Here is a 26,989-nt window from a genome sequence, read left to right as displayed (position 1 = left end):
CAAATAAATCATCAAAAGTTAATCCTGCACACAAAAATCAAGATTCCGAGCAAACAAATTGTCTTTTTTGTTCATGTACTGACGCTTTTTGACGCCAAGCGAACGTATTATTGTTCTGAAATGCTTCTGACTGCACCCAGACACTACAGGATGTATTGTGTTGGCGCAGGTAGGCCGTTTCGGATCATTCGAGGTGCTAGAGAAAGACAGAATTCCACACAATAATTTTTTTTCAGGGATTACACATTTTGCCTCATATTTTGGAAGGTTCAACGCATTTTCAAGCCAGTAAAAATGTTTCTTTTTAATTGTACAGTGGTGTTACCCCTTAGCTGAAGAAGTGAAACAAAATTTCCGTGATACATGTAAATGCTTAATACATGGGAATTGTTATGATAATATGGAAAAGTGGATGGTTAACACAGTGCTGTCTTGTAAATCACTTATTCATAACCGGTTTCGGTCATAAACTATCTCCAAAGTGGAAAAATGTCTTTTACAAAGGCAACATCGCTTGGCAATCATGCTTTTAACCATGAAATGAAGAACACTGACTACCTGAGAGATGCAAGAAAACCCATCTACTCAGCAGTGTAACACTGGCTCAAACAACCACAGGTAGATGGAGTAGTCTACTTGTGCTGGTTTGAGTCAGTGTTACGCTGCTGAATACACGGGTTTTCTTACGTCGCTCAGGTAGTCAGTGTTCTTCATTTCATGGTTAAAAGCATGAATTCCAAGCGATGTTGCCTTTGTAAAAGATATTTTTCCACTTTAGAGATAGCTTATGACCTAAACCGGTTGTCATTTACTAATTTACAAAACAGCACTGTTTTCGTCATGCAATTTTCCCAAAATATTGTTGTTGTCAAAAGCTGCCTGGAGAAAATATTGTGGCAATTCTTATCCACGTATCATCAAACAAAAAATCAGTCTGCAACACGTAGTAACATTGATATTATTTCAGTGCTGAATATGTGCAGAAATGAGGTTTTGCGTAACACTCAGGTACTCTGATACTATTAATAATGTCTACATCAACTGCTTCTACTACGAAATCCTTAAGCGTGGAAGAAGGGGTTGACCGCCAACAGTTCTTACACTCTCTTCGCAAACTTTATCAGGAGCTATGTTTTATATGCTAAGTGGAAGATCACTAAAAGTGTGTGTTCATTAACAATGGGCACCTTTCTCTACCAAAGAAAGTGATTTTAAATCTTTATGCGTGTAATTCTTATTTCTAGTAGTGATTCCATTAATTTTGGTTTGGTTTATATTACATACTACACATTCCATTAAATTGTTGCTCTTCTTGTTAACTCCATGGACACTATTTACAGCGAACTTACATTGGTCTAGTATCGGAATGTGGTGCAGATAATTTACTTGTTCCCATGTAGCTTAGATACATTACTCTCATTACACTGTCTTCGTAGCAGAATCATCTATTTTCACTACTTGTGGTGGTATATTTTCGTTATTGAGTTACAAAAAATTAGCAAGCCACTCTGAGGTCGCATTTATTCTTACGTAACTTTTCTACCATTTACTTCTTTCATTCACCTTTCAGATAACAGTCCAACTTTTTGATGTGCAATCGAATATTTCTAGTGTGTCATAAATTGGTAGAATGTTTACCTGGTAAGTATGTTGCTATGATCTGTATCTTTGAGAGATATAATTCTCTGAAATCTATTAGTTCATTTGAATCCTGGTTCTTATTCGTAACTTACTAGCAATTTGACTTGATGTTTTGCATCAATTACACCATATGTTTTCAGGAGGGTCAATGGATTGTTTTCATATTGGGAATACCTTTCTGTCTCTTACTGTCACACTTTCAACAGACTTCATTTAAGATTGTCGCTTTTTGTGGACAGCAAGAAACGTTTTCACTGCAACGAGAATTTCCGTCGCTCCTATTATTAATTACTTTCACGTATCCTCCATGTGTTGTTTTTATTTCATCGTGCATTTCTCTTATGGCTGAGTCACTTTTCTTACCGCCGAAAATCTGATCTGTTCCCTAAACCAATCACCGATCCTTTATATGTGGAACATCAGTGTAACCGTTTGTCACATAATTCAGTCACAGCTCAAGCTTTTGGGTCTGTCTGCTTAACATACCTCATTGGCCATAAACTGTAGTACTTAGAGACCTGCTTTGTATGCTGCGAGCGTTCAGTTACTTCATAAATTACCTCGTCGCTGGTCTTCAGCTCCGAGAAGTGTGCGAACCCCCGACTCGATGAAAATTCTTTTTTTGTCTCCAGAAGATCTCTTCTTCTACCAAAACCAGAATTCATCAACTCTGCTTTATAGGAAAGCTTTTCTTACACCTTTACTTACAAAACGTGGTCTGAGGTTATTCAACTTGATACATATTGTTTTTTAACAATCTCCAAACTTCCGAAGAGAAACGAGAGCATCAGTACATCAGTATTTACTTTATTACTATGATCTCCTAGTCGTTGTAATTCATTGACCCCATGGTTCGTTCAGATGATTCTTTGCCGCCTCCGATTACTTTGCACGTCATGATGCCAACTACTGCTTTGATAAACCTAGTACAATATACGAAACGAGAGCTTAATAAATCCTATTACATAATAATCAAACTTTTAAGTTTTGGTCTATTTTGGCAGATAAACAAAATAACAGATCTTCTGCTCATAAGGGTTGTCAAAAAAATTGTTCAAATGGCTCTGAGCACTATGGGACTTAACATCTTAGGTCATCAGTCCCCTAGAACTTAGAACTACTTAAACCTAACTAACCAAAGGACATCACACAACACCCAGCCATCACGAGGCAGAGAAAATCCCTGACCCCGCCGGGTAGGGTTGTCCATTTACATTCAAAATTGGTACGTGATTTCACTGTCAATCAACGAAATGATCTATTTCCAAAAACTTTGACTGCTAAACATCTGGGAAATCTATTACCTTCACAATGTTCATAGGAATCTTTAATGCTCAGATCCACCCCAACTGGGTGGAATCATGAGTCCATGTTCGTCTTCCTGTTGCCATATTCGAACAAAACAAGATTCACCTACAGGATCGCTATCCATCTCTCAAAGAAATGACCGGTGATAATTTTATGCTTTTTTTCCAGTCTATAACCATTACATTTTTATGCTAACACACACAATCTGAATACAGTTTATGTTTTGCGGAGTAATTCGCAACCAGGTTTCGTCGCACGTATGTACATCTTGCTTCGATAGAGACACCATGTGCAGATATGGTCACCGAGAGAATCTAATGAAAGGGTAAGGGTTAGAAATGGACTGTTGTACTGCTGTCTCCTTTCAGATACGAAGAGTTTCCCGCAAATTTTAGAATATACATACTGTAAGGCCACCTACCTTTCTTTTATAGAATTTCCAGAAAGTTTCTCAGGCGTATACGCCAAGGCGGCTCTGCGTAAATGAGAGAATTTTCTCAGTTGTAATGATTCTAATTTGAGAAAGACTTATTTTTTTCCCATATTCCAGGAGAAGCGCCCGACTCAACGTGACATAGACGTTGTGCAGCACCGCACCTGTGGCATCATCAAGTACAGCCATCCGATGATTCCTGGATATGCAGGTACGTACAAACCTACAGTATTCGCCACACAGAAATCTCGATTAAAGTAAATGTGGGTGTAAAACATAATTTACGTCGCGGAATCCAGTATTTCCACGAGCACGTCGAATGGATAGTGAAACGACCGCTTAATACAGATAAGCTGCGATTCTTTCAAAATGTTGAATATGAACTTCTTTTGCAGCAGTCGTCCCCCTATTTTTCGTCACAATCCTCTTCAAAGACCGTCTGCTACAATCACTCAACACGTTGTGATTTAGGGGCTAGATGTTTTCCCTCTTTGTCTCTTTGTGGGACAAATCTTCAGTACAGTGCCTCTTCAAACACCAAATATTTCGGCTACCTTGCTTAAGGCAGAAGCCACCATACTAACAACAATTTCACACCTTCGAATTCACTTAGATCCGAGATAATGCAAACAAAATTACACATAACACTATTACGACCACGAGTGACGCCTGCAACGTATTGAGTACATTGCGTAGGTGCCGTTCACGATCAAATGTTACAGCTAAACCGCCAGGCTTTGCTAGCATCGGCATTTAGGCTTCTAGCATTCATTTCTAGCGGTGTTTCCATATTTTTGTCCAAAATGGCTGTCCACATACGAGAACTCTGTCTTAACGTTCGTTATTCCATTATAGAGGAAATTTGGTTCCTCCTGTGCAAAGCAAGATTTTGTATTCTGTGGCCAAAACGGAGGTAAACGGAGGGCCACTCGCGAGATTAAACCTGTGTTTGATTCACCGCCGCTACGAACTGGTAAGGTTTATATCTCACTGTTTCCTCTTTCCTGCCGTCTTATAACTGTCTGTAAATTCTCGTCTTCCATTGTATAACTAATTTACACGTATGCACTTCACGCCCATAGAAGTGATCATTACTAAAATTACCATTTGTCTGCGGCAGTTGATGCGCACTGAAAAATCCTTGCAGAATACTGAAGCGCTTTATTAATTATTAGCGCTCTAATCTTCACTGAGATAAGAAATATAAAATCAAGAAATTACATTTCATTAAAACCGAAACCTATGATCAGAGATGTCAGAAAAACAATTATACTCATGGATATCTAATAACTTTATGATTTAATATAGTAACATAATAATTACATATGCATCGGTGCCGAAAGGCAATTCGTGACCAAATAAATGTAATTTTGTAGAACATTAGGAAGTGTTTCTTATCTAATATTGCAGCAGCAAATGGGTACAGACAGAATGTACTGAACTCCATAATAGGATGTTTCTCAGACAAACTTGCTACGCTAAACGTGTATTGTACATGGGCTAGTTTTAATCATGGGAACGGCTTTACCGCAGTGGATACACCAGTTGGCGTCAGATCATCGAAGTTAAGCACCGTCGGACGTGGCCGGCACTTGGATGGGTTACCATTCGGCCACCATGCACTGTTGCCATTTTTCGGAGTACACTCAGCCTCATGATTCCAATTGAGGAGCTGCTCGACCGAATAGTAGCGGCTCCGGTCACAGAAAACCATTATAACGGCCGGGAGAGTGGTGTGCTGACCACATGCCCCTCCTATCCGCATTCTCATCTGAGGATGACACGGCGGTCGGATGGTCCCGGTGAGCCAATTGTGGCCTAAAGACTGAGTGATACTTTTGTACATACACTGAAAGGCTTCTCGGCTAGCGTTACCTTGTGTTGGGGCATATGGTTTTTGAGTGTTAGTCATAACTTCTTCTGCCTAACATTTCGACTCCTGTGTTTGTAAGTGCTGACGGTAAACTGCCTATCGTTTTGGTTAATACTATGCACTTTGTTCTTTTTCCTAATCTACATCTATATCTACACACATACTTCGCAAGCCGTCATACGGATAATGGTGGAGGGTACCTTGTACCACAACTTGTCATTTCCTTTCCGTTTTCACTCGCAAGTGGAAACAGGGAAGAACGACTGTCTGTATGCTACCGTACGACTGATAATCTCTCTTAGCCTAACTTCATTCTACTTACCCGCTATGTACGTCTGTGGCAGCAGAATCGTTCTAAAGTCCGACCCATCAGCCATTTCTCTGGATTTTCTCAACAGTACATCGCGAAAAGAACGTAGTCTTCCTTCCAGGATTTCCGATTTGAGTTCACGAAACATACCCGTAATATTCACATGCTTATCGAACCTACCGGTAACGTATCTAGCAGCACGCCTAAGAATCGATTCGAAGTCTTCCTTTAATCCGATCTAGTTGGGATCCCAAACACTCGAGCAGTACTCAAGAATGGGTTACTCTGCTATTCTATACGTGGACTCCTATATACATGAAGAATACTCTCTTAGAATTCACCTACCAAACCGAAGTCATCCACTGACCTAGCGTGCATCCTTCTATAATCACTCAACAACTTTAGTTTCCCGTTCACGACAGCGTCGTGGCAAACAGTCGCAAGCTACTGCTCGCCCGGTCTGTGAGAGCTTTCAAGTGTACAGAAAACAAGAGCGGTCCCATCAGATGTCCCCTGACGTACCACTGACGATACCCTCGTCTCTGATGAACACTCTCCGCCCAGAACAACGTACTGGATTGTATTACTTAAAACTTTATCTCAGCTACCTACGCACCTGTAAATCTACTCAGTATGCTCGGACTTCCGTTAACAGTACAAAAGTCTATAGTGGAGCACCATGTCAAACGCATTCCACAAATCTAGGAATATGGAAGCTGCCTGTTGCACTTCATCCATAATTCGCAGGACGTCAAATGAGGACAGGGCAAGCTGAGTTGTGCTCGAGCTTGCTAACTTTCTTTGTGGCTCTGAGCATTATGGAACTTAACATCTGGGCTGGTTCAAATGGCTCTGAGCACTATGGGACTTAACATCTATGGTCATCAGTCCCCTAGAACTTGGAACTACTTAAACCTAACTAACCTAAGGACAGCACACAACACCCAGCCATCACGAGGCAGAGAAAATCCCTGACTCCGCCGGGAATCGAACCCGGGAACCAACATCTGGGGTCATCAGTCCCCTATAACTTAGAACTACTTAAACCTAACTAGCCTAAGGACAACACACACATCCATGTCCGAGGCAGGATTCAAGCCTGCGACCGTAGCGATCGCGCGGTTCCAGATTTGTTTACTTTCTCCTTGGCGGTACAGACCCTGTAGGGCCTTGAACTCTCTGACAATCGCAGCCCAGTCTTGACAAATTTCTGCACGCTTCGTCCATCTTCTTTTTACTCTCTTTCTCACTTCTTCCTTCACATCATCCAATCATTCTTTCCGTACTCCTTCTTTGGACCTTCTGCCACCTGGATTTCCTCTGTAGTTCTTGTTGTCAGATCTACCCTCCGACGTTCGCGCTACATGGCCCAACCTCCGTAATCTGTTCCTTCTGATTTCCGAAACTAGGTTAGCATAACGGTATAGTTATATCAGTTCCTTATTTTTCCGTATTCATCATTACCCTAACTCGCCCACTTGCGCAAAAACCAGTCTGAATATTTTTCTCTCCCATCTTCTCAGGAACTCCTCTTCTGCCACAGTCATTGTCCGTGTTTTTGAGCCATTCACTATCACCGGACCTATAACCGTATGATAGACAGTAACCTTCAATTTCTGCTCTGGAGACGTGGCAGTATTCTTAATCATGGCGCAGTAAGCTCCATTTCTCGCGGCAATCCTGCCTTTTATTTCTTCATCTACGCAGTTATCATCGGATACTAGCGCTACTATCTGTTATAATCTCTCACATCCCTCTTAGATGACTCTATTCAGCTTGAAGTATTTCTCTTTAACAGCAGCATTTCTCCTGGAAGCGAAGAGATATTGTGTTTTAGTAGTATCGCACGAGTGATACTTTCTAAGTTCAACTGTTCTGCGGACAGAAGATTTTATCTCTCAAGATTTTTTTTTATGTCCAGACTTAGAACATGCTCAAGATTTCTAAAGCAATCTGGCATTAAGATAATAGGCCTACAATTTTACAGATCCATTCTCTTACCCTTCTGATATATAGGAACCAGCTGCGCTTTATTCCAGTGGCTTGGGACTTGGTGCTCGGCGAGAAATTCGTGGTAAATACGAGTAAAAGCTAAGTAAGGGGCCGATTTCGACTTCTGTATGTAAGAAGGGTAAAAAATGAATCCGAGAAATTTCACATCAATATACTTAACGTTGGTCTGCGCGAAATTCTTGAACATATTCTAAGTTGAAATATAACAAATGTCCTTGAGATCGGAAAGCTTCTGTCCACATGGTTTTAGAAAGCGTCGCTCGTGCGAAACTCGAATTACCATTTTCCCACATGAAATATTGGGAACTGGGGATGATGGCACAGGCAGGTTTCACATTTCTAGATTCCCGAACAGCATTTGACATGGTGCTCGAAGGAAGTGTGATATTCTCTGTATACACTACTGGCCGTTAAAATTGCTACACCAAGAAGAAATGCACATGATAAACGGGTATTCATTGGACAAATATATTATACTACAACTGACATGTGATTACATTTTCACGCAATTTGGGAGCATAGATCCTGAGAAATCAGTACCCAGAACAACACGATACCACAGTTCATGAAGAGTAGTGACTGGCGTGTTGTGACGAGCCAGTTGCTCGGCCACCATTGACCAGACGTTTCCAGTTGGTGAGGGATCGGGAGAATGTGCTGGCCAGGGTAGCAGTCGAACATTTTCTGCATCCAGAAAGGCCCGCACAGGACCTGCAACATGCGATCGTGCATTATCCTGCTGAAATGTAGGATTCCGCGGGGATCGAATGAAAGGTAGAGCCATGGGTCGTAACACATCTGAAAAGTAACGTCCACTGTCAAAGTGCCGTCAGTGCTAACAAGAGGTGACCGAAACATGTAACCAATGGCAACCCATACCATCACGCCGGGTCATACGCCAGTACGGTGATGACGAATACACGCTTTCAATGTGCGTTCACCGGGTTGACGCCAAACACGGATGCAACCATCATGATGCTGTAAACAGAACCTGGATTCATCCGAAGAAACGACGTTTTGCCACTCGTGCACCCAGGTTCGTCTTTGAGTACACCATCGCAGGCGCTCCTGGCTGTTATGCAGCGTCAGGGATAACCGCAGCCATGGTCTCCGAGCTGATAGTCCATGCTGCTGGAAACGTCGTCGAACTGTTCGTGCAGATGGTTGTTGTCTTGCAAACGTCCCCATCAGTTGACTCAGGGATCGACACGTAGCTGCACGATGCGTTACAGCCATGGGGATAAGATGCCTGTCATCTCGACTGCTAGTGATACGAGGCCGTTAGGATCCAGCAAGGCGTTCCGTATTACCCTCCTGAAGCCACCGATTCCCTATTCTGCTCACAGTCATTGTATCTCGACCAACGCGAGCAGCAAGTCGCGATACGATAAACCGCAATAGCGATACGCTACAATATTACCTTTATCAGAGTCGGAAACGTGGTGGTATGCATTTCTCCTTCTTACACGAGGCATCACAACAACGTTTCACCAGACAACGCCGGTCAACTGCTGTTTGTGTATGAGAAATCGGTTGGAAACTTTCTCGTGTCAGCACGTTGTAGGTGTCGCCACCGGCGCCAACCTAGTGTGAATGCTCTGAAAAGCTGATCATTTGCATATCACAGCATCTTCTTCCTGTCGGTTAAATTTCGCGTCACCTTGGTGGTGTAGCAATTTTAAAGGCTAGCAGTGTACATAAACGATCTGGCGGACAGGGTGGGTAGCAATCTGCGGTTGTTTGCTGATGATGCTGTCGTGTACGCGAAAGTGGTGGAGGTGCTTGACTGTACGAGAATACCAGATGACTTAGACAAAATGTATAGTTGGTGTCGTGACTGGCGCTAGCTCCAAATGTAGAAAAATCTAAGTAAATGCGGATGCGTAGGAGAGACAAACGCATAATGATCGAGTACAGAATTAGTAGTGTACTGCTTGACACAGTTACTTCATTTAAACAAGTAGGAATAACGCTGCAAAGCGATATGAAAAGGAACGAGCGTGTCAGGATTCTAGTAGGGAAAGCGAATGGTCAACTTCGGTTTAGTGGTCAGTTTTTGGGAAACTGTTGTTTGTTCATAAACGAGGCCTTATATAGGCTGCCGGCTACTGCCACTATTCTAGCGTACTGCTCGAGTGTTTGGGATCTGAGCCAGGGCTGATTGAGGGAAGACATCGAAGCAATTCAGAGGCGGGCTGCTAGATTTGTTACCGTTAGGTTAGAAGAAAACGCTGATATTACAGAGACGCTTCGGGAAATCAAATGGGAATCCTTGGAGGGAAGGCGACGTTCTTTTGGAAGAACACAGCTGAGAAAATTTAGAGAACCAGCATTTGTAGCTGACTACAGGACAATTCTACTGCCGCCTGTTTATATTCTGCACAGGGACCGCGAGGAAATTCGGGCTCATACGGAGGTATAGACACTGAAGCGCAAAAGAAACTGGTGTAGGCATACGTATTCAAATACAGTGGTATGTAAAGAGGCAGAACACGGGGCTGCGGTCGGCAACGCCTCAACAATTGTCTGTCGCAGTTGTTAGATAGGCTGCTGCTGCTACAGTAGTAGGTTATCAAGATATTAGAGAGTTTGAACGTAGTGTTACAGCCGACACACGAGCAATGGTACACACCATCTCCGAGGTAGCGATGAGGTGGGGATTTTCCCGTATGACGATTTCACGAGTGTACCGTAAAAATAGGAATCCGGTATACATCAAATCTCCGACTTCGCTGAGGCTGGAAAAATATCTTGCAAGAACGGGACCAACGACGAATGAAGAGAAGCGTTCAGTGTGACAGAACTGCAAACCCTTCCGCAAACTGTTGCAGATTTCAATGCTGGTCCATCAACAAGTGTCAGCGTGCGAAGCACCCGACGGAGCATTATCGATATGGGCTTTCGGAGCCGAAGACTCACTCGTGTACCCTTGACGACTGCAGGACACAAAGGTTTACACCCCGCATGGGCGCTTCTACATTGACATTGGTCTGTTGATGACGGGAAACATGACGGATTTCGTATCAAATTTTATCGAGCGACTGGATGTGTAAGGGTATGGGGACGACCTCATGAATCCATGGACCCTGCATGTCAGCAGAGGACTGTTCAAGCTGGTGGAGGCTCTGTAATAGTGTGGGGCGTGTGCAGTTGGAGTGCTATGGGACCCCTGATACGTCTAGGTACCACTCTGACAGGCGAGATGCACGTTAGCATCCTGTCTGATCACCTGCATCCATTTATGTTCATTGTGCATTCCGACGGACTTGGGCAATGCGACACCCCACAGGTCCAGAATTGCTACAGAATGGCTCCAGGAACTCCTTCCTCTGTTTAAACACTTCCGTTGGCCACCAAACTCCCCAGATATGAACATTATTGAACTTATCTGGGATGCCTTGCAACGTGCTGTTCAAAAGACATCTCCACACTCAGTTACTCTTACGGATTTATGTACAGCCCTGCAGGATTCATGGTGTCAGATCCCTCCAGTACTACGTCAGATATCAGTCAAGTCCATGTCACGTCGTGCTGCGGCACTTCTGCGTGCTCGCGGGCCCCTACACGATATTAGGTGGGTGAACCAGTTTCTTTGGCTCTTCAGTGTAGATAGTCATTTTTTTCGTCGCTTTATTTGCGACAACGACAGGTGAGGTAGTGACTACTAGTGGTACAGAGTTCCCTCCGCCAAGGATCGTACAGTTGCTTGTGGCGTATGTACATAGATGTTGATGTAGAAGATAATACTTTGCGCAGAGGTAGGCGAGAAGTTAGACACAATATTTTGCCAACGGAACCAGTCTGTCTCAGAGACAACGGCACTATCAGTTTCCTTGTCGATTGGCTGTGTAAAGCCACAATGTGGATGCTGCTGACAGTGGTCTCGGAGTATTACCTGCACAGTGATGACTGCGCGCCTTTAACTGTGCAGGCCACGTTCCCGGGGAGGCGACCAGCGCGCAGCCCGGCCTGCGCTTCTCTGTCGCGGCCACGGAGTCTCTCTCCGAGATGTACGAACGCCGGAAGCGGCGGCAGCAGCAGGACACAGAGAAGGACTGTCAGGTGAGACTGCAACCACTGCTCAGCCAACACACTTTTCCTCCAGTAAAACTGCTTTACTATATACACACCTATAGTTTTAGGAGAGAACTTTTTATTTATCGCTGCGGATGCGACAACGTGCGCTACCTTATTTGTTCCAAAACGCCACGCATTAAAACGCGATTCTTTCGGGGCTCATTTCTCGGGTTTTAAGGAAGGTAACGTTCTGGGTAGCTCTTGGACTCGGAATCATTTGTATACCTAGCAGAAGAATCGTCTTTGTGTCAGTATCTTCCATCACAGGGTCAAAGTATGAATACTACACACTTCCTCCTGCTTAGACAAATGGAGAAAATCTGTTGGACCTTTTTGCATCTGCTGTCATTCGTGGTTGGCCTTAAGGAGGTTTTGGACGCACCATTATTTCACGGGCGGCTCCTTAGAAATTCCAAATAAGAGGTTTTTAACTTATTTTCGTTCCAAGCCCGAGCCGGCTATGCGCAGGAAATGAGTGTAATTTTTTTGATGTATTTGTAAGACAACAATCTCGAAATAGCTTGAAAACTTTCTTGATATTTTTGTCAGTTTTTGATATACAGGTTCAAAGTTACCCTACCTGTACGTGTAAAACGTGGTGTCAGACGAAAACGTCCTTTTTAAAGTGAAGGATCACGGAGAAATATACTGTAAAGAGTCTCCGATATCAACAGAAGAGTTCTCTGAACCCCACGTTGTAGTACTGTAGCGCATGGAAAATTTTTGTGCACTTGCAGTCTGGTATGATGTGTAAAATTAATTCTGCCCTCTCTCATTTTCACGTAAGTAAACTATTAAAATTTTACTGACCCAAAAGTTCTTTCCATATTAGCGATAAGGCCTGCTGTAGCAGGGAAAAGAAGGCAACCAGGAGAAAAATCGTCCTTTTCGAACACAAAACATACTTCTGATAAAAGAGTGAGTGAATAATTGGTTTACAGCTGCCACGTTCTACCTTGCTCAGCACCTTTAAAAATTTTCTTAAGAATTCTGGCAGCGAACACATCGCGCTTTTTTATCATCAGAGAAAAGGAAACATTGATAGTGGGAAAGAGACGGAAGATTGATAAACAATGAAAGATAGTAGACAGTGGTTGTGGTACAGAAACGGCAAAGGAGAAAATGACAGTGTGACAGAAACAGTGGGACACACGGGCATTGGACCATAGTTAACTGTGATAGAACAATTCTAGGGAAAAAGTGAAGGAGACAATGTCATTGGGAGAGGAATAAAGAAAGAGACGTTGAAACCTAGAAGTAGGTGGGAGCCATTGATAGTGAGAGACAGAGTGTATGACAATGACAACGAGCAACAGAGAGATAGTGACAGTGAGAAGAAACAGCAGCCATGGGAAGGAATGAATGAGATAGTAGCTGTAACAGGTAGCAAGAGGTATACGGTGACGGTCAGAGGAGGCAGTACTAGAAGGACAGAGCCCAGGAGGCTGTGGGTGTGAGACAGGATACAGTGACAGCTAGAGAAACACAAACAGGTAATGAAAATAAGTTGAGATGAATGAGTGAGTGAGAATGGGAAAGTGGGAGTGGCTGTGAATGGGGACTTACAGCGATGCACTAATGGGTGTGAACGACATACAGTTAGAAGAGTTGGGGAGTGAGAGATGAGTTGCATGTAATAAAGAGAGTAAAATCTCCGCATGCCAAACTTTCAAGGAAAATTTTTAAAGGTGCTTAGTAAAACAGAATAAGGCAGCTGGTTCCCGCATCTCAGGTTATTGGGGGGCAGGACGTCAAACGGGCCGACTTGGAGCAGGAGAGGCACCACAGGACATTTCAATTTCCACTGTCTACACTTTTACAAATAAATTTTGTATGGTTTGTATGCTGTGCAAAATTCATCAAAGAACCTCTCTAACTTATGAAGAAAAGTGTACCTATAGCAACAAATACAGCCATTAGTAAGTGAAAAAATAATGAATTTTCACACGCAAAAAATTTTTATTTTGTTATGTTTTCGAACTTCCACTGCAATGAGTGTGAATCCTGAATCCTTCCTGGTGATGCTGACACAGTTTTATGAATTTATTTGTAAATGTATAGACACTGGAAATTAAAATGTCTAGTGATGCCTCTCCTGCTCCAAGTCGGCCCGTTTGATGTCCTACCCCCCTTAAAAAGGAACATATTCGCCTTTTTTCCCTAATTTATTCATTCCTAGGAGGAAAGGCAACCCAATATATATTATCGGCAGAGGGGACCAATTTTCTTTTGCCCGCCTTGTAGTTATTACGGCTATTGATCACTACAGTAATGGTTGCCTGCTGAGGCAGCGGTCTGGTTAGAGAAGTGGCTTTTCCTAGCCAACAGGTGTTATTTAATTTCAGGAAATACGAAACGGAGTCGAATACACACTCAAAAATCCACAGTTTTGGCAGCTAGTAGAACTGCTTGGCCTAATTTTGCCAAAAGCGTTCATACGTCACTCGTATTCTGGATCCACCAGACCAGAGTACCTGTCAAATATTACCGGTAAATTCTGCGCTCAAGAAGAGTTGGCTCATAGATACATCTGATGGGAATGGGACATCAGAGCAGTTTTTAGCGAGGTGTACCACGAAGTTGAGCGTTAAAAGTGAGGTACTAGGAACGTAACGACAACTGTCCCGAGCTCCGCAGGATTTGCGATTCATAATTGATCTTTCGTTCAGTGAAATTTTCCGCTATGTAGCAGTTAGCAGTTAGCAGTTAGCAGTTCATAAGAAAGACGAAAGCTGTGACTACATGTAATCTTGTTAGAAAGAGGTGCGCGAACCTAATTGGCGGCAGCTGCCATTAACAGACGAAATCAAGCTGCGGAAGATGCACACTAAACTCAGTAACGCCTTTGACGACCATCCCAGTCGTCCATTTCATGGCCCGTATCTAATTCCATTCAGCAAATGTGTTATAAGCATACCTCACGGGTTCAACCCAAACACTGGGCAACTTTTGAAAAAAATTAAGCAGCAATAGCAGCCCAAGACTTCCAGTAGAAGGAGTCATTCTGCCAGCGGCCCTGTGGAAGAGGACGAGAGATAGTGACCAGAAGTTCGCGGCTCCATATTCCCCTTAATGTGAGAAACTTTCCTAAAAACAGTATAATTAATAATTATCAACAAAATAAGACGAAGAAGGCAACTTGAAACCACTGTATATAAAGACGCACAAAGGTGTTGACGTTTCTCCATTGGCCAAAAAAAATAAAAATAAAAATTTTAAAAATTTGGATTGGTCACCATTCAGATCTCCAGGAGAGGTGATAGGCGGAAAAGGTTGACAAATCGACGAAGAGTAACATTCTAAGAGTCGAGAAGTAGTACAGAAACTAGAAAATCTTTAAAATGAAAGTAGATGCTCAGTACAGATGTCGCAGGAATTAGTGAAGAGAAACTGAAAGAAGAAACCTTGCCTAACAGAAGAAATGCTGAACTTCAATTGATCGACGAAGGAAGGAAATTCAAATATGTTCAAGAAAACAATGGTACACAGCACATAAGTCACTTAAGAATGAAATTAAAAGGAAGTGCAGAGACGGTAAAGAGAAAATGCTGTAGGAAGTACTGGACAAAACTGAATAGAATGGAAAGCTAAGAATCGTAGATTCAGGATACAGAAAAGTAAAAATTGCTTTCGCTGAATTAAAATGCAAGGCATTAAGACAGTTATATGTTGAGGAGAGAGCAGGAATAAGTAGAAAGGGTACATCGAGTGACTATACAAGGGGAGCAACTACCTGATGATGAGATAGAAAAAGAAATCGAGGTTACCTTTGAGGAAGAGGTAAAGGGAATACTTAACATACCTGTGGAATTTCGGCCGGCCGGAGTGGCCGTGCGGTTCTGGGCGCTACAGTCTGGAACAATGCGACCGCTACGGTCGCAGGTTCGAATCCTGCCTCGGGCATGGATGTGTGTGACGTCCTTAGGTTAGTTAGGTTTAATTAGTTCTAAGTTCTAGGCGACTGATGACCTCAGAAGTTAATTCGCATAGTGCTCAGAGCCATTTGAACCATTTGTTTTGTGGAATTTCTGAAATTATAGGAAGAAGTGACAGTGCGCAGAATCAGTTAGACTAGAGTCATACAATCTAAATTTCGGACAAATACCATCCACACAATCCGCAAGATGTCAAAATGCAGTCAAATTTAACGTATTGTGGTGTCAACAACCCATGGAGCCAAAGAGCTGACAAGATAAGCATACAGTAGAAAGGAAGTGAAAACTGAGAATGTGTTAGACTACGGCCAGTATGGTGCTAGGTAAGTAAAAGTACCAGACAGGCAGTTCTGGAATTGTGCAAGAGGCAAAATTTAAGAAAAATCAAGAATCCTGCATAGATTTTATCACAGTAGAAAAAGAATCTGCCAACGTGAATATGTTTGCAACTCTCAGAAATAGTAGGCATAAACTATGAGGAAAGACCAGTAATTTAAGCTCACTGAACTAAATATTTGTTACCCTGTTAAACGAGGCCGGCCGGAGTGGCAGAGCAGTTGTTAACCGAGTACCCAGGTCACTTCAGAGCGCAGTATACGGTGTAGAACTGGTGCCAATTCCTCACGTGGTCCCTCCACCTCTCGTGGTAGTCAAGTGCTGTGTCCGTGAGCCCTGTAGCTGCGCGGTAAACTCGACCGAATTGGCTCAAGTGGCTCTGAGCACTATGGGACTTAACTTCTAAGGTCATCAGTTCCCTAGAACTTAGAACTACTTAAACCTAACTAACCTAAGGACATCACACACACCCATGCCCGAGGCAGGATTCGAACGTGCGACCGTAGCGGCCGTGCGGTTCCAGACTGTAGTGCCTAGAACCGCTCGGCCACACCGGCCGGCTCAGAGAGACAGTCGCCAGGAGTCCCGTGAGCTCGGTTCGCCGCCGTTCTCAAAAGTTAGCCATTCCCAGAAGGATTTTGCATTCAAGTTTAAAGATCTGCGATTGCATTCTTGTACCATCAAACTAACACAAGAGCTGAAACCGATGGACCATTTGAAGCGTCGAACATTTGCCGATTGGGTATTCGCAATACCAGAATTGGCTAGTGATTTTCATAACAAAATAATGTTCAATGATGAGGCACACTTACAGATTATTGATTATGTAAATAAACAACATACTGTATTTGAGCACAGAGAATTCTCCCATGTTCCGTGAGACGTTTCTTAATCGGTCTGGTGCGAGTTATGGGCAGGCTAACTAAAATAAGCCACACTTTTTTGAAGACAAGGCTGGGAAAGCAGTGACAATGACTGGTTATCGTTATCGCCACATGATCACGTGGTTTTTGTGGTCGTCATTGTAAGAATTGAATATGGAACGTATATGGTTCCAACGGAATTGGCAACCTGCCACAATGATGTGGAAACAACAATGTCGCTGAGAGAAAGATTCCGTGCTCGTCTCATCTCTCGCAATGGTGAGATCGTGTGATTCGACACCATGTGACTTTTCTGGGGGAGCATGTAAAATTTTACATTTATCTGAACAATCCACGAACCACCAGAAAAGACAGAAATAAAACGTGTCATGGGTCAAATGCAAGCGGAACTTTTCCCTAGAATCTCCAAAAATTTTGTACACAAAATGGTTCAAATGGCTCTGAGCACTATGGGACTTAACATCTGAGGACATTAGTCCCCTAGAACTTAGAACTACTTAAACCTAACTAACCTAAGGACATCACACACATCCATGCCCGAGGCAGGATTCGAACCTGCGGGCGTAGCGGTCGCGCGGTTCCAGACTGAAGCGCCTAGAACCGCTCGGCCACACCGGCCGGCTTTTGTACACAGAGTGGACGTGTGCAGACGAAGCCGTGGAGGAAATTTGCCTGATACTTTGTTCTATGTTTAATCGTAGTCTTTATGTTACAAACTGACGCAATAATACTATCAATTTTTAAATCAATTATGTATTCTATTATAAAATTAAAAATGACATTCGTTATTGGACAGCATTTATAAGGTTTTAGGATCTAACCGCCAGTGTCGGTATGAATAAAATCGCTATCGCTATTGGGCCTCGTCAGTATGAAATACGGTACCGGCGTTTCGACCGTATTTGAAGCAATTCTTCCCTGGGCGACTAAATGCCGGATTCTGATGATTGTCTTCCCCTTCATACTGCCTTAATTCGGTTGTCAGGTAATTACCGATCTCATATTTTGGGATGCCGTTTGACAAATTGAAGTAAAGATTTCTGTAGAAGGATTGTAGCTTCGTGGTCAGCCTTCCTGACTACTATGCGGAGGATTAGGTTTCGATTATCCATATTACCAGAGATTTTTCCTTGATCGGAGGACTGGACTGGGCTCCACCTGAGTCTCGTGAGACCTATTAAGGAGCCACTTGATGGATTAGCAGTGGCTCCAAAGTCGAGAAAGCCGATGACGACCGAGAGAGCGGTGTATGCACACCGTGCCATTCCATACGGCACCAAAGTGAAGCCATTGACAGAGGATGACACGGCTGACAGTCAGTCTTGATTGATTCATCTGGGCCAGAATGCGAAGTTTTTATGTGGACGGATGGCTGTACAGTAGGCTATTTGTGTTCATTACAACGGCAAGTGACTGGCAGGCAATGCCGAATCGGCAGCTTGTACGCAGTGTCAATGTTTTCCTGCAGAGATACGCTGATACCGACCGGCAGTTCTCTTGCGGCCATTTCCTTATAGCGCTGAAACGGAAACGAGCGTACGGCATTGCGGGCCAGGAGTCCCACATTCGGGTATGTTCGGCCGCCGAGGGCAAGTACTTACTGCGTTCGACGCCACGTTGGGTGACTTGCGCGTCGGAGATGGGTATGAAATGATGATGAGGACAACACAACACCCAGTCACTGAGCGGAGAAAATCTCCTGCCCCAGCCGGGAATCGAACCCCGAGCCCCTTGGCGTGGCATTCCGCCGCGCTGACCACTCAGCTAACGGGGGCGGACCCGTATAGCGCTAAACCAGGGTCACATGTAGCTGCTCGCTGGTTGGTCGGGAATCGTTGGTATCCAGGGTGTCGATTACTTGTCGTCGTTCTGCCTGTACAGGCTGCTGGGGCGTTTAATTATTTCTATAGTCTCTCTTATTTCTGACTGCTGCATCCACGGCTGCATAGCAAGCACACGACGTTCATGAAAATTATTAGGTCGACCACAGTCCTGGTGGTGTCCAGCTATACCTAATTTATCGTGTTGCTTCAGTCGCCTGTAGCGTTCGTGCTCTGGCACGTGTGTGTTAATCACTCACCCGGTTTCACCGATGTTGACTTTGCTGCATCACATCGAGTTCGAAGGCGCCTATAGTGTGGTGTGACTCTAGGAATCCTTTGCGGGCGTTAATTCCCAAGAGGCGCAGCGCCTTGGCTACACTGTCTAAGACGCTTCTCACGTAAGATAAGCGAGCAACAGCAAAAGGTTCTTCTGTTTATTTGTCTTTTTGATCCTCACTGCGCCTCATAGCTCTTTGTATGTTGAAACGACGCTCCGCGAAGGAAGCATCCGAATGGGACTGAAATCGGTAGATATGATGTACATGTAGAGACAAATAAATGGTTACAGTTTCAAAGGAATTGGATGATTTATGCAGGAGAAAGAGCTTCACAAATTGAGCAAGTCAGTAACGCGTTGGTCCACTTCTAGCCCATTTGAAAGCAGTTGGGCAGCCGGTGTGGTCGAGCGGTTCTAGGCGCTTCACTCTGGAACCACGCGACCGCTACGGTCGCAGGTTTCGAATGCTGCCTCGGGAATTGATGTATGTGATGTCCTTAGGTTAGTTAAGCTTAAGTAGTTCTAAGTTCTCGGGGGCTGAGGACCTCAGATGTTACGTCCCATAGTGCTCAGAGCCATCTGAACCATTTTGAAAGCAATTATTCAGGTTGGCACTGATTGATAGAGTTGTTGAATGCCCGCCTAAGGAATTTCACGCCAACTTTTGTCCAACGGGCGCGATAGATCGTAAACGTCGCGAGCTGGTTGGAGGACCCTGCCCATAATGCTCCAAACATTCTCAATTGGAGAAAGATCTGGTGACCTTGTTGGATACGGCTGGGTTAAACAGGCAACAGAGACAAGCTGTAGAAACTCTCGTCGTGTACAGGAGGGCGTTATCTTGCTAAAAAGTAAGCGATGAATGACATGAAAGGTAACAAAACGTTGCGTAGAATGTATTCTCCGACGTACGCCTTTGCCGTAAGGGTACCACTGATGACAACCAAGGGGGCTCTGCTGCGAAAAGAAGTGGCATCCCTAGCCATTGGTCCTAGTTGTGTGGCCGTGTGGCGAGCGACAATCTGGTAGGTATACAACCACTGCCCGTGGCGTCTCCAGAGGCGTCTTTGCTGGTCATCGAAGCTCAGTTCGCAGCGGGACCCATCAGTGAAGGCAATTCTACTCCATCCAATGAAGTTCCAGGCCGAAGACGTGTCGGAAAAGGCCCCGGACAGCAATGCGATAACAAGTAGACTGTCGCCATCCATACTGCGCGTTAACCAAGAGTGACGGTCTGCGGTGCATTTCTTTTCATAGCAGGACCCCTTGGGTTGTAATCCGCGTCACCCTTGCAGCGCAGCGGTAGGTAGACGATATTCTATGCCGCGTTTTGTTGTCCTTCATGGAAAGCCATCCTGGGCTTACATTTTAGCAATATAATGCTAGTCCGCACATGGCGAGGGTTTCTACTGTTTGACATCGTGCTTGGTAAACACTGCGCTCGCCCGGCTACCCGCGCGGTTAACGCGCTGCTTCCCGACCAGAAAGGCGCACCGGTACCCGGCACGAATCCGCCCAGCGGAAAACACCGTTTCCACGTTCGCGTACGCCATAATTTACCACGCAGGTCTGGTATGACACGTGCCTGGGGGGGGGGGGGGGAAGGGGGGATCCACTGGGGGTGGAACCAACAATAACCCTGGGTTCGGTGTGGGGCGGCGGTGGGGTGGGTGGACTGCTGTAGCCTGTTGTGGAGTTGTGAAACACTGAGGGCTACGGCTGGACGAAGCCTCTCCATCGTTTCTAGGTCCCCAGTGTAATGCAATGCAATACAATTGAATACAATTGGCAGGCAAACACTACCTTGCCCAGCAAGGTCGCCGAATCTCTCCGCAGTGAACGACGTCTGGAGCATTAGCGACAGCCCCCTCTAGCCACCTAGGGATTCAGACGATCTGACTCGCCAGTTCCACAGAATTTGGTACAATATCCCTCGGGAGGACATTCAACAACTCTGTCAATCAATGCCAACCCGAGTAGCTGCCTGAGGTGAATCAACACGTTACTGACTTACTCAATTGGCGAAGCTCTTTGTCTTGAATAAATCATCCAATTTTGCCGATATTGTAATCATTTGTTTTCCTGCACGAGTACGTCACAATTACCGATTTCGTGCCATTCGAATACTTACAATTCCTTCTCACTGGTCGCTTTTTCTTATTGTTGTCTTAGAGTGTACGTTGGTGTATCTCGGTTTCCTGTATACTTTATGTCCCAGTTGGCCGCTTGATTATCGTATACTTCTACATCTAGGAAAGGAATCGCTCCATCGAAACGAAGTTATTTTAAATTTCTTAAGTATTTCATAATGAAGCGGCCTAAACACAAAGTGATCTTTTTCAAATGCACCCTACGTGTTTTGCAAACACTAAATTTCGGAAGTTACTCTAATTAGTAGTCTACTTAACACAGTCAACATTTCGTTTCTAAAGTAATAAGACGTATTTTTCGCTTTCTGCTACGCCTATCTGTGTCTGGAGACATACGATGGTTTCTATTAAGATCTAACAATATTGCCTCATTCTTGCAGTATAACATTACTCACTTCTTTCGTATTTTTACTTGTAAAGGGAAGATAAATGCGCATGGAGATACCTGCAGAAGTACGCTCAACATGCACTCATGACATATTGGGATGGTTTACAGAAATTGCTTTTTTCGCGTTTTCAGCCTGAGGTCAGCCTGCCGCTGGCACCACTGCCGCCAGAACAGCAAAAGCTTCCGTGGCATTAGAGGCAACACCCGACGAGGTGAGATTTTATACATGTAGGATATCACATATTCAGCTGTATAAGCTGTATACTATCATTAGCCCCACAGCAATTAACATCTAAATTAACGTAATGGCAGCCGTAAACTTCGGTGCAAACTTCCATCTTATGGTGGACCACATTTCCCAATCATTCCATACTGTTTTAGTGGCTAACGCCAAATATGTATTGTATATTACTGTTTGCCGATATGGTATTTATCTTGGACATAGGATATCCACAACTATTGATATCAGTTTTATTACATTATATCTCAGCTGGATGGAAAAGCATTTATATACCTGTATGGGTTCTCCCACCAGGGTAATCATAATATGGGCGATAATTTATACCGATGTAAAAAGCGAAACATGTTTCTTAAAATCAGACAGCAGCTCCTACACACATAATACTATAGTTATGAATAATGTTGCATAAAAAATGGTCATAACAAACATTTGTAGGCGTTCAGTAAGTAATGAAACACAATTTTCTATCTCGGCCAGTTTCAGTTGAAAAAATGCGGAATTTGTTCCGCTTCAGCCCCTAAAGTGTCATGGATTTCGGATAGAGGTGGCTCTATACGCAACCGTCAGAATGGCATATGTAACGCGGATGCTTTCCAAGCAGAGAGCTACACTATGTGATCAGAAGTATCACGACACCTGGCTGAAAGTGACTTACAAGTTCGTGGCACCCTCCATCGGTAATGCTGGAATTCACCCTTAGCCTTGGTGACAACTTCCACGCTCGCAGGCCTAAGTTCAATCAAGTTCTGGAAGATTTATTGGGGAATGGCAGCCCGTTCTTCACGGAGTGCTGCACTGAGGAGAGGTATCGATGTCGGTTGGTGACGCCTGGCACGAAGTCGGCGTTCCAAAAGATCCCAAAGGTGTTGTACAGATTCAGATTAGGACTCTGTGCAGTCTAGTCCATTACAGGGATGTTATTGTCGTGTAGCCATTCCACCACAGGCCGAGCATTATCCAGAGGTGCTTGATCATGCTGAAAGATGCAATCGCCATAACCAAATTGCTCTTGAACAGTGGGATGCAAGAATGTGCTTAAAACATCAATGTAGGCCTGTGGTGCGATACAGCCACGGGAAACAACAAGGGGTGCCAGACCACTCCATGAAAAACACGACCACAACATAACACCAGCGCCTCCTAATTGTACTGTTGGCGCTACACACATTGGCAGATGACGTTCACCGGGCATTCGACATATCCACACCCTGCCATCGGATCGCCACATTGTATACCGTCATTCGTCATTCCACACAACGTTTTGCACTGTTCAATCGTCCAATGTTTACGCTCCTTACACAAAGCGAGGCGTAGCTTGGCATTTACCGGCGTGATGTGTGGCTTATGAGCAGCTGCTCGGCCATGAAATCCAAGTTTTCTCACCCCCGCCTAACTCTCATACTACTTGCAGTGGATCCTGATGCAGTTTGGAATTCGAATGTAATGGTCTGGATAGATGTCTGCCTGTTACACATTACGACCCTCTTCAACTATCGGCGGCCACTGTCAGTCAATTGACGAGGTCGGCCAGTACACTTTTGTGATGTACGTATCCCTTCACGTTTCCACTTCACTATCACATCGGGAACCGTGAACCTATGGATATTTAGGAGTGTGGAAATATCGCGTACAGACGTATGACACAAGTGACACCCAATCACCTCACCACGTCCGAAGTCCGTGAGTTCCACGGAGCGCCCCATTCTGCTCACTCACTATGTCTAACGAGTACTGAGGTCGCTTATATAGGGACCTGGCAGTAACTGGCAGCAAAATGCACCTAATATGAAAAACATGTTTTTGTCGGTGTCCGGATACTTTTGATCACATAGTGTATCACTCTGTCCCATCTCCCGCTGGTGACCTGCCGCACACAGCTATGACACCTGCAGCGTTGGAACTTGCTGAAATTCTCCTTCGATCATAGTCAACCAGTTCTCTCCACTGGTGAACGTCTCTTTTGGTAATGCTGACACACTCGTCCACCAATTGGCGTAGTGACAGATTGATGCTCACAGGGTTCTCGCCAAATAACATAAAGTGCAACGAAGTACCATCTGTGCAAAATTTCTCGGAAATTGCGAGGCTGATTGTGACAGTTTTTATCGAATATCGTCACGGGAATGAAACATGAGATCATCATTTCGATCCGGAAACAAAATGGTATTCCCTGGATTGGTGCCATACCACTTCTGCTCCAAAGGGAAAGTCCACAACCTCACTCTCAGCCAGCATACTCATGGCACAGGTCTTCTGGAACAGTGAAGCGTTTATTCTGTTTAGTGTCTTCCATCGTGGTGCAACAATCAACCACGAAGTGCATTGTGGTACTCTTAGGAAATTGAAGAAACGACTTCAGCGTGTTCATCGTCACAAAAATGCAAACGAGCAGCTCCTCCTCCATGACAAAGCAATGCCTCACATAAGTCTGCGCACCCCAGAAGAGATCACAAAACTTCAAAAGACTGTTCTTCCTCATTCACCCTACCGCCCGGATCTCGCACTTTCTAAGTTCCATCTTCTCGGGCCAGTGAAGGATGTACTCCGGGAAGCAGTACTTGGATGGTCCAGCAAGACTTCTAGAATGGTACCATGCAGGCATACAGGCCCTCCCAGGAAGGCAGCGTAAGACCGTCGCAATTAACGGAAATTACGTTAAAAAATATGGATTTGTAGGTAAAAGATTGGGGAATAATATGGCGTATTGAAATACTACATAAAACCGACCTGCTTCCTGAAAAAAAAGTGTTGCATTACTTATTGAACGACCCTCGTACATAGCTGCATGCAATTTGTAAAGATAACGCTTGAATGATATCATTACACTTCAAAATACTACATGAGCAATAATACAGGTCCCGTCCAACGCACAAAACTCAAGGTAAGTGAGCCAGACAGAAAGGTGAAGATATGCAGGGTGCCAATAAAGTCTAGGTATTCTAATAAATAATAATAAAGCACATTTTAGTCACTTCAGTGTTAATAAATAATAATTTGAACATGATCTCCACGCTTTTTAATGCTAAATTTGATGTACTTCGCAAAATTAAGGTGAACTCGATGGAACAAGTCTGAATTGAGGTCGATTTTAGGACTGTGGCCGGTAATGCCTTCTGTCAGGTTCATCGACTAAACGTCCTCTTTCAGCATACACCAGAGAAATAAATCAACGGGAGAAAGATCTGGTGAACGAGGGGACCACTCCATATGACCTCTTCTCCTAATACAGTGAGGAAAATTGTCATTCAACCAATCTCTAATATCTGCAGCAAAATGGGCAGGGACTCCGTGCTGCTGAAACCAGTCTGAAAGTCCCTCATCCAGACTCAATTTGGGGCAACAATTTGTCTCTCAGCTTGTTCAGATAAGTCTCACTCGTTATATTTTCACCAAAGAAGAGAGGTCCGAACACATGAGTATTTCACAAGCTACACCACAGCATCACCTTTTGGCAGGCCTCTTATTTATTTTTATTTACGTGTGTAGTTCCTTAGGACCAAATTAAGGAGCAAATCTCCAAGGTCATAGAACGTGTCAGCACATGACATTACAACATAAAAGTAATGACTGATAAAAAGGAAATGTTTATGAACCTCAAATAATCAAGCCATAAGTTTAAGTAAACGCAATCAACAGTATAACATAAGAATCAGCTTAATTTTTCAAGGAACTTATCAACAGAATAGAAGGAGTAATCCATGAGGATACTCTTCGATTTAAATTTGAATGCACGTTGATTACTACTAATATTTTTGAATTCTTGTGGTAGCTTATTGAAAATGGATGCGGCAGTATACAGCACACCTTTCTGCACAAGAGTTAAGGAAGTGCGATCCAAATACAGATTGGATTTCTGCCGAGTATTAACTGAGGGAAAGCTGCTGCTTCTTGGGAATAAGCTCATATTGTTAAGAAGAAAGAACAGTAAACTATATACATACTGAGAGGCCAATGTCAAAATACCCAGTCTAGTGAACAGGGAACGACAAGGGGTTCGTAAATTTACACCACTTATTGCCCGAACTTCCAGTTTCTGAGCCGAAATTATCCTTTTAGAATCGGAAGATTTACCCCAAAATTTAATAGCATATGACATAAACAAATGAAAATAAGCAAAATAAACTAATTTTCGTGTTGAACGATCACTTATTTGAGATACCGTCCGTTAAGTCTTTGAACAAGATCGTGAACGTGAGCTTCCCACGACAGTTTACTATCCAATTTGAAGTGTTCAATTTCACTAATCATATGCCCAGGTGCGAAATTAATACATCGGGTGATGTTGATTGTGTATTCTAAACTGTAAAAACTGAGTCCTACAGTGATTTACCTTTAGTTTATTTTCTACAAGCCATGAACTTAAGTCATGATGTGCACCATTTGAAACCAAGCCAATGTTGCGGACAACATTCTTTATTACTAAACTAGTACCATGCAAGGTGGTACAGTGGTTAGCACACTGAACTCGCATTCGGGAGGACGACGGTTCAAACCTGTGTCCTGCAATCTCGGCCATCCTGATTTAGGTTTTCCGTGATTTCCCTAAATCGCTTAAGGCAATGCTGGGATGGTTCCTTTGAAAGGGCACGGCCAGCGTCCTTCCCTGTCCTTCCCTAATCCGATGGGACTGATGACCTCGCTGTTTGGTCTTCCACCAAATCAATCAACCAACCAAGCTAGTGTCATCAGCAAACAGATATACTTTAGAACGACCCCTAATACTAGAGGGCATATCATTTTATTGGACTCATCCAATGTGGATCGCCTTGATACCAGATCGAAGTTTTTGTATGTTCACTTCAGCATTGACAGAAAACACAGCTTCATCACTGAACAACACACTGTCTTTATTAAAATTGATATTCTCATCCAATTTATCTGTAAACCATTCACACATCTGGATGCTTTTGTTATGGGTATCTTTATTAAAGTGATGCAATACCTGTAACTTGTACGGATGAAACCGCTTTTGTTTCGTCGTCGGGAACGGGGTTTGTCCAACAGAATGCCTGTTTCTTTAAACTTGATGAGAAGTTTTCTGACGGTGGTGAAACAAGTAGGTTGACGATGGGGGTGTCGAAGGTTAGACTCTTCGGCAATTTTGCGATACGACTATTCCTCTCGTCCACTTAAGAGTACCAACCCCGCTCCTTCCTCTTTAGGCCGAACCATCATTCAATCTGGAAAAAACAAACTTTATTAGAATTTATTTTATTATTATTTATTTCTTAATATTTATAGAATATAGAATATTTATTAGAATTCGTTATATACTCAGACTTTGTGGACGCCCTGTATAT

At 43.7% G+C, this 26,989-nt stretch overlaps 1 protein-coding gene across 1 annotated transcript in view; it reads left to right on the top strand.

Annotated features, from left to right (window-relative positions):
- Nucleotides 1-21,643, top strand: part of LOC126484741 (UPF0605 protein CG18335) — a 48,462-nt gene extending 26,819 nt beyond the window's left edge. The window contains exons 3-5 of the mRNA XM_050108336.1: nt 3,500-3,593; nt 11,510-11,640; nt 21,581-21,643. Of these exons, the coding sequence (XP_049964293.1) occupies nt 3,500-3,593; nt 11,510-11,640; nt 21,581-21,643 (288 nt within the window). The remainder of the gene's footprint in view (nt 1-3,499; nt 3,594-11,509; nt 11,641-21,580) is intronic.
- Nucleotides 21,644-26,989: the final 5,346 nt, after the last annotated feature.

This window comes from Schistocerca serialis, chromosome 6 (assembly GCF_023864345.2).
Source record: "Schistocerca serialis cubense isolate TAMUIC-IGC-003099 chromosome 6, iqSchSeri2.2, whole genome shotgun sequence".
NCBI classification, from domain to species: Eukaryota; Metazoa; Arthropoda; class Insecta; order Orthoptera; family Acrididae; genus Schistocerca; species Schistocerca serialis.
This window is presented reverse-complemented; position numbering and strand designations above follow the sequence as displayed.